This window comes from Labrus mixtus, chromosome 9 (assembly GCF_963584025.1).
Source record: "Labrus mixtus chromosome 9, fLabMix1.1, whole genome shotgun sequence".
NCBI lineage: Eukaryota > Metazoa > Chordata > Actinopteri > Labriformes > Labridae > Labrus > Labrus mixtus.
The window spans coordinates 23,867,730-23,876,548 of NC_083620.1; the positions used below are offsets into that span (position 1 = coordinate 23,867,730).

The window sequence follows — 8,819 nt, forward strand, 5'->3', positions numbered from 1 at the left end:
ACTTTGTGATCTTGGTCGGATAACCTGCCTGTGAACTCAGCAGTTAAATGTTAGAGCTGCTTGATAGCTCTGTCAATAAAGGTGAAGAGGAGTCTGAAGCTCCAGAGAGCAGAAACAGTTCAGCTGGAAACCACAATATTACATTTGAAACAGGTAAGTTAACAAGCTGCCTCAAGGCTGATTAAAGACCAGGTAACATTTACTTTACCATAAGCATAATAATTTATTATTTACTAGTAGTGTCTTTTAATGGCTGAAACTGCTGTAGGTGTCAGACCAGAAGATTACCAGCCTGCTGCAAAAACCCTTTTTTTTTTTTTTTTTTAGTCAAATCAAACAGGCATACTTGTTGTGCCAGCTCCCCTCTTTCTTTGTTTGAAAATATGCAGAGGTTGAAAAAGGGAAATCATTTAGATTTGTACAGAAGAATAGCACAATGAACTGAACACTAAATATTACAATGGCTCGTGAATACAATGTCAAGTTATTTGAGCAAAATGAATATTGCATTTATCCTGATCTTGCCACTCTAGTTATGCACTGAAAAGAATAATCAGAAATGATTAATTTCAGTTCAAGACTTGAAAATAAATGTGATAATTAAAGTAGATTCATAAAAGCTAATATGAATGACGCACAGAGGGGTTAATAACAGACGTGAAATTGTACCAAAGTCATGTAGTCAGCATTAATTGTAGCAGAATGAAGCTGAGAATAAAGTCTTATTTCCCACAGGACACTCTGTTGTGTAGTCAACAATAAAGCACAAATCAAACAGTTACAATAGACTACCACTAGATGGCATTGTTCCCCAGCAGTGAAGACAGGGAGGCTCACTTACAGAGGGAGAGGTGGCCGCTGATAGAAGAGGCAGGATCCCTCCACAAGCAATAATGATATTGTCCACCATTTGTGAGATAAGGTGGATGGTGTTGTGGACAAAAATGATGTTCTCGTTACTGTTGACAAAGTCCATGACAGACTTGGTGGAGTGGCTGAAGGGAAAAACATCTGAATTATTACAGGTCCCAGAATTCTTCACTTCATGAAAATATCCTGTTGATTTGGGTTAAATTTAAAAAAAGAAACATTTAAGCAGTATTGAAAATCTAACAGTTATAATATGACATGTTATCTAATTATCATCACAAGCACCCCTGCCTCTTTGTCTCAATCATAAGCATATCAACGACAACACACACCTTCTCCAGACATGCACGTCACTCTCAAGTGCAAACAGCAGGTCAGTCAGCAGTCTCTGGTGCATGGCTGACCATTTGAACTCCGGGATGCGGAACATGGTGGTACGTGGGCCCGGGCTGAACTGATGTCGCTGTTCCTCTGTCATGGGCATTACCCTGAAGCCCAAATCCATACGTATGTCCCTCTCCATCTGAGTAGCTGAGCGGCCATGTTGACCCTGACATGAGACCAATAAGTGAGAGAAAAATGACATCATGAGATACTGTAAACAAGCTTTCTGATCCTATCATTCTGCTCAAATTGATGGTGCACCCTAAGGAAATATAATGCGACTATCATTCGATTGGCTATGAATGATGAATTGCCAGTCCTTGAATAGCCTCTGCTGGCTGCAGGTAAGGAAAAAAAATACAACAAGCTCAATGCAACCTCTAAACATAAGATGAATGAGTCAGCAAGGTGCTGTAAAAAAGCCTGTTCAGAAAGCAGCAGCGATGAATTGAACATGAGCAATTATGCACAAGCAGTGAGAGGTTTAAAATTAAACCTTGCCTCCCACTGGCCCTCTATCAGTGACCCAGTCTAGGCAAAGGACCCGGCCTCTGAGAAAGAGCACAGCTCATAAGAGAGGAGGGGAGCAATGAACTAATCCCAGGCGGTTGCTGCAGAATAATGCTTTGTCTATTTCTGCCCTCCTGATGCTTCTTTCCACTCTTCTAGCAGCCCGTCTCACAGGGACGTTACTCCATGTGCACTAGGCCTTCCTGGCCCCATTACAACCAGAGTTGGGACAGAGAGTGATCCCTATGGGTCCGTTAATAAAGAAATGTTCACCAAAGGCCAACACACCCTGACAGTAGCAAACGGTCTTCCTCCCTGCTTCCCTGTATTTGACCCTGAGGCGGCAATGTTTCAACAGTCATGCTCGTCTTCTCTTGTATTTCCCTCTGGCTAAGCTTTCCTGTTATTTTGAAGCTAGTGAAGTCAGAGAGCCTCTACCATATCTTTCAGGAGAAATTCCAAAAAGTCAAGACAAATGTATTTCTAAAGCTTCACAGTTTAAAAGAATTGAGTGTAAGCCAAAGTGTGTAAAAGACAGACAAATGAAACAATATAATCCCACAATACAAATAAAGCTCACACCAGGCAACAAAAATGATAACAAATGGTAAATAAGGAAAGGTTGTTATTAGTTCATGCAAATTGACTCATCCTGTAATTATCTAACAACAAAAGTCCGCTTCAGACCAACCTGTGTGGTGGCTGTTGTCTGAATCCTCCTCATCTCCTTGTCTTTGCTGTCATCTGATCTGTCCGTGTCTACGCTTCTGCCTTCTGACTCTGCTGCCCTGCCAGTCCTGACATTCAGGGGGTCCCGTTCAGATGCAGAGGCAGCTGGGGCATCTGCGACCTGTGTGCTTCTAGAGGAGTCCTCTGACTCAGTACCAGCCACAGAGCTGATTCCCTCCAACGCTGCCTCTAGTTCAAACTCATCCTTCTCTAGAATGCTGGGTAACGAGCCGAGCTCAGAGCTGCTGGTCATATGAGCAAGAAGGCCCAGATCATCCTTGGTGTTGGTGTGTACTGGAGGCTGTGCGCTGGGCAGGACCAGAGGCTCAGCTGGACGGAGATCAGGCAGCAGCTTGTCCTCCAGGCTGGCTGCCACCTTGCTGAACAGGAAGTTGTTGCTGTTAGAAATGCTGTCCTTTTCGTCGTCCAGAGTAATGAGAGGTGGTGCATTTTGGTCATCCATGCTGCCCTTTGGCAGCAATACACTGTTGGCATTACTGTGGAGGTTTTTTACAGCAGCGCAATACACATTATCCAACAGAGAATCCACCTCCACTAGTGCCCCATTCTGAGATAATCCCAGAGTTTCCAAGGACAAATCCATATCGTCTATCTTAACCTCTGTAGCCTCCACCTTCTCAGCTTTGATGTCCACCAGAAGGTCATGAACATCGACCCCGACTCCACCTATGGTACTGTTCTTTCCACTGAGACCCTCCTCTGGCCCCTTCACTTCAGCCAGCAGGTTGTGTGGGTCAGCACTCTCATAGTCCTTTTCACTCTCCGGGGTCTGGGAGTTATCATCCATTTCTCTGATCTCAACAGCTCCCTTGATGCCAGAGGACTGAGCAGACAGACCAGAGATGGTGCTGACCAAACCCTTCTTCCCTTTCTTAATATTCTCCTCCTCCTGACGCTGATACTCTTCATACATCTTAGCCAAATACTCTTTGTGTGCCTCGTATGTCACCTATAAACAGGGCCACAATAAAGAAAATGTTAGAAACCTAAATTTAATGCAACTGTAAAAATCAGATGACCCATTATCAGTAAGATAAAAATATCTCCCTACAGCAGATGCTGAACAAGAAAAAATGAAGATTGCCTTGAGGTTAGAAGAGCCAAGTGCCTTATGCCTGCATTTTTCCACTAGCCAGCAGGGGGCAACTCCTCTTTTGCAAACAAGTCCGATTGTCTGTGTAATGCACTTGATGTTACTTAGAAATTATTTACCTCGTTATTGTTTGGTCTCAATCACTAGTTTTAAGGTTTTCAATACAGCACCATGTTCATTTTTAATTATGGTGCTTCATTCTGCTTTAAGGCACGGCTATCTTGTGGTTGATAAGTCAATAACCCAATGCTCAACATCAGGCTTAAAACAGGAGCTCACAGATCAGTGGGTTACATCCACTTCTCCTCCTCAGTCTATGTACATTACTCACCTTTGAGTGGGCTATAGAGAGTGTGTCCACCCACACCCGCCATCCTCCCCACTCATACTTGATGGCATGGTAGAGAAGAATACGGAAAATGTTGTAGACCATCTCAGAGATCTTCTGCTCGTCTGAGTTTTTGGGGTTGATGTAGCCCAGAGAAAACATCCAGTCCTGCCACACAGAGCACTGAAGCAGACACCTGCAGTGTACACACAAAATCCACCTTATGTTGGCCATTGATAAAGGTTAAGTTAACTTGATCTTGAAGCAGGTGTATAATATAAAGTCCACGTTTGCAAATTTTGCACAACATTTTCCTTAAATTTGAAGATCATCAAGTCAATTGTTCTTTCTCTTCTTCAAAACCTTTGTTGAGCCAATAAAGCATTGGGGTTGTAATTTTAATGTATGTTACAACATGTGTTTGAAATAATTTAACCACATATATATTGTTTGTTTGATTGTTATTGGAAGCAACTAAAAATACAAATCAAAAAAGGGCAGAGAGTGAAAAAAAATGAAGGTATTTTCCAATATAACCCAATCAAGGACATTCCACCAATTAATCCAAAGTTAATCATGTTATTGATTTTGGTCAGAGGTTTAGAGAATTTAGATTTAATTGCAATTTGGATTTCACTTTATGTGCTTGTATCAGAAGGATGGCTTAAAAAAAAGAGAAAGCTGGACTAAGGCACTGCCAAAAACTGGAAAAGAAAACATCTGCTGGAGAACATGTGCATGTGTAAGGATGATTTAGCACCAATAAGAGCCTATTAGACATGACACAGGAGAGCCCATGTGCCTTCATTCTCTTGTTGTGATGTATTAATCAGCATGATAATTGAAGGAGCAGGTAAAGTAAAAGTTGTGCGCACCGTCTGTTTTCTCGGCTGCTGCTGAACAGTTTGATCATGTCGGAGAGGAAGAGCCGCCGGACCTCCATCAGCTCTGTGCTGGGGGTTGAGTTCTTCAACAAGGTAGCTACCACTTTGAGAATCACTGAAATAACAAGCACGTAAGCAAAAACAAATACATTTTGCTACACTTTTCAGAAGACTGGAGGAGTATTTTTGGAAAGAATAAAACTGAACTTACTTGGGTTCTGAATCTTGATGGTGGAGTCGGGCTCAGGGTGGGGTTTATGAACTACCTGTGTGCACACCTGCTCCGTCAGAATCTGGTGTGGGGAATCGTGAGCAAAGAATGGTTACAGGTTCTTTACACAGAGACCAAAGAAGCAGTTATATAGTGACATTTGAGAGGAAAATATTTTGTTACCTCATACAGAGTGTTATAGGTCGTCACCGTCACAGTGTTGGTGTACAGCATTAGCTTCTCTCCCAGGAGAGTGAAAAGACTGTGTGTGTGCATGATCTCCACCTTCCTCCTGTGGGTACACACACACACACACACAGGTAAAGTGCTTTGTTTAGAGCTGCCTAAGCCACTGAAAGGATCAGTGAGTGCCGTCTGCTTGCTTCCATATTCTCACCTACGGGGAGCACTGCTCTGGAGACAAGTGTCAGAAAATGCCTGCCGTCATAAATTGGGGGAATTTTGTTGGAGGTGTGCAGGATAACGAAGTTACTCTGTCACTAGGCATGGCTCCAAGAAACAAGGGCAGTGTACCACAGGTGAGCGGGTTCAACACAGACAAACTACTTGTGCAAAGAACTGCTGTCACAGTGATATGCAAAAGCTGCTTCTACGACCTCGAGAACTGTTTCCTAATAAGTCCACTTTTTTTTGTGTTTTTCAGAGGATGGCAAATTGGACACTTAGGAGAGGAGAAGCATTTCTCTCAGCTGTATAAATATGGAAATATGGGAGAAAAGGGCAGACTGATGATGCATAGCCAACTGAGGTGGATTTTGTGCAAATCTGCTGTGCAAAAAATAAAAAAGTGGGAGGACTACCTATTTTTAAAAGCTTTCATGTGTGCAAACGCAGATGAAGTCACTCTCATTTTCCCTGAATATAGATTAAACAATCAGTTTAGACCGTATGAATATGAAAGCACTCCTTTTGAAACAATAAAAGAGGATTTGTGCTCTTCAGTGAGGAGAGGTTAAATACACTGCAGTAAAATGGATGAGGTATTCATGGCAGGGAGAACATGTGGTTCTACAACTAAAAAAATAAGTAATTAATAAAGTAACTAATAAATTATAGATATTTCATGTCCATTTTTTAGTTTCTGAGAAGATTCTTGCAGATACAAAAGGAACATTTCATCACAATATAATGCACTTATCTTTAATCCCAAACACTTTACTTGTTTTGTCCAGCATGGTACCAAAAAAGTCTTAACTAGCAGAACAAATGTGAAGATCACGTGTCAGCTTTAACTCAACCCCAGCAAAACTAACATTACCCAGCATCACTGGAGCAATGAATTTAAAATGACAAATGAATGAATCAAAAAGTAATAACATCAACAAAGCGTGGAAGAAACATGTTTAATTCTTAATGAGTCGTAGTAAAGCCCAGAGTGAACCAAGAAGATGCTTTCAAATCTATGAAAGCTATGTATGAAATAGAGGGGTGGAAGGCAGGCTTTTATGAAACCCTCATGTCTCTTGAGTATTTAGGCCTTTTGCTCGCACCTGGGGCAGTCCAGCTTTGCACTCAGCAGGCACCAGTTAAACACCACAGCACCTGGTGCCAAGCCATTGTGAGCACAGCAAAAGCCCCGTATCTCCTCCATCCATCCCTGCATCCTGCATTTTGAATTAAAGGCTCTCCACCCATAGGCAGTCTCTCTCTCCTCTCCGATGTGCAGCTCATGGACGATATTCTGACATCCTACTGGGTCATTTATTATTGATTTGACTCTGTGGGACAGTAACTTTGACTTCTCTCACCTTTTAGGTGAATTAATGGTTTTAGGGCACAAAGCCAGGAATTCAGGTGTTCTGAGAGAAGAGAACCTCTTTCTTTCTTTTTGCAAAGCTGGAATCCAGTCAAAAGTTTTTTGGCTCTTGTAATTGTACCTTTCTTTAAAAGGATGGCAGTGCAGCTAAATCACCTCTATGCATTTTAAAACTGATTCATGATTCTGCAGACATTAACAGCAGCAGAAATCAAAACGTTTTTCAAAAAGAAATGTAGAAACCAGTTTATATTTTAGAACATCTGACTATTCATTATAAAAACACTGAGAATGTATTACTAAAATCTACGACCCAGTTATTGGAGTGCGACACTTACTTGTGGCCCAAATGCTTGAGGAAGTACCCGAGGACTTTGAGGGATTGCACTCGTATGCTTTCACTCTTAGAGGCCATCAGCTTGTAGATTACCCTGGAATAGACACAAGCAGCGAGAGCTGGCAACAGCACACTGTCTTGACAGAATAACATATATCCCCGTTGATGAAAAGGCCCGGCACTGGTTAGCTGACAACCACTTTCCTTCAGGGAGAATTTACATTAGGATTAAATAAAGGTCCTAATGAAAGCAGCAGTCTTTCCACAATGAATTCCTCAGAACTCACAAGAAGTGCATTTATATTTTATAGGATCACATAAGGTAGGCTTGATCATCCGTGTCATAACGTGAAATCAATATGTTAATGTCGTTACTTTTCCATGCATAGGTTTTTTTCCTCTAACTGATCATATGAATTATTCATCCAGCCCAAAAGCACACAGCAACAGCAGAAGTGTTGGTTGCTTAGGGTTTATTTTGTGAAATCACCTCTTCATTTTGTGCCTGAACAGCGGAGGGATTGTGTCTTTCCCTGAGGGGCTTACCGTATTCCATTTCTCTGGTCAAAAGCAGGAATCATGGAGGCTGGATGCTCAGACATGAGCGCTACCACCAACTGCAACACATCATGCAGATTCTCATCCTGCACCAGCAGAGAAAGACAATGAGACAAAACATAATCAAACCAAGTGAGTGAAGAGAAGGGATGCACTCTTTGTTCTCTTTAAGACTCTGGAACTGCAAGTGCAGCAAAGCCATTTTGTAAGTGCCTTACTATTGTATGTACTGCAATCGCAAAATACACCTGCTCCACGGTTACAGCTGACACAGGGGAAGTATTCGCCCAATGCTATTTAAAGTGATTCGTTCATCTTGCTGGTTAGTCTAAGTACTTGAAATAAATCAACTGCTCTCAGAATAGCAAGACTAGAGAGTAAATGTGACCTTGAAGTGAAATGCAGAATCGTGGCACACTTCAATTCACTCAAGAGTAGAGACATGTTTACCTCATGTATGGTTAACAAATAGTTCAGGATGCTCTGCAGCTCATCCTCCTTCACACCTCGGTCCTAAAGTATGCAAAAAGAGGAAAACAGAAATTAAATTAAATCATGTTCCAGGGAAAACAATTAGAAAAGGGTCATTGCAAAACAAACATCAGAGCACTTTTCATTTTGGCAAAGTCGGTATATGAGATTATTGGAGGATGATCACTAAGTGTTTTGACGTCCACACCTTGGGGGAGAAAATGATGCAGCTGTCAAAAGAATTAAGGACTCTACAACAAAACAGACTGATCAGATTAGCGCGTGTTTGCCTAAATCCTGGTGATAACATTTAGACATCAATCCTGTTTCTTCACTGCAGGTAGAAGCCCTCTTATTCCTGCCATCCCCTGATGAGTCTGAACACGGCAGCATTATCGTTAAGAGATAAGACATTCTGGTGTGTGGCAGCAAATACACCGTCTGAAAATGCCAGTATTAAAACACTAAAATACTTCAATGATCACTATTTCTTAGTTTAGTACTGTAACGCATGTATTATTGATTAGGCTATCACAAGTTAAATCCTTCATATATTCAGTACCACAGCCAAATAACAAGAAATACCTGTCACAAAGTTGCAAAGCAAACAGTCTGATAAATATTCAGCAAACCCAAAGGGAGGTAA

The 8,819-nt window shown here is 41.6% G+C and overlaps 1 protein-coding gene across 1 annotated transcript in view; it reads right to left on the reverse strand.

Moving 5' to 3' along the window:
* nbeab (neurobeachin b) overlaps window positions 1-7,869 on the reverse strand; it is a 112,050-nt gene extending 104,181 nt beyond the window's left edge. Inside the window, exons 1-8 of the mRNA XM_061047003.1 lie at window positions 7,146-7,869; window positions 5,214-5,322; window positions 5,031-5,112; window positions 4,811-4,934; window positions 3,939-4,131; window positions 2,456-3,463; window positions 1,203-1,420; window positions 842-995 (exon numbers count right to left, since the gene is read on the reverse strand). Of these exons, the coding sequence (XP_060902986.1) occupies window positions 842-995; window positions 1,203-1,420; window positions 2,456-3,463; window positions 3,939-4,131; window positions 4,811-4,934; window positions 5,031-5,112; window positions 5,214-5,322; window positions 7,146-7,297 (2,040 nt within the window). The 5' untranslated portion in view covers window positions 7,298-7,869. The remainder of the gene's footprint in view (window positions 1-841; window positions 996-1,202; window positions 1,421-2,455; window positions 3,464-3,938; window positions 4,132-4,810; window positions 4,935-5,030; window positions 5,113-5,213; window positions 5,323-7,145) is intronic.
* Between the last annotated feature and the right edge of the window lie 950 nt (window positions 7,870-8,819).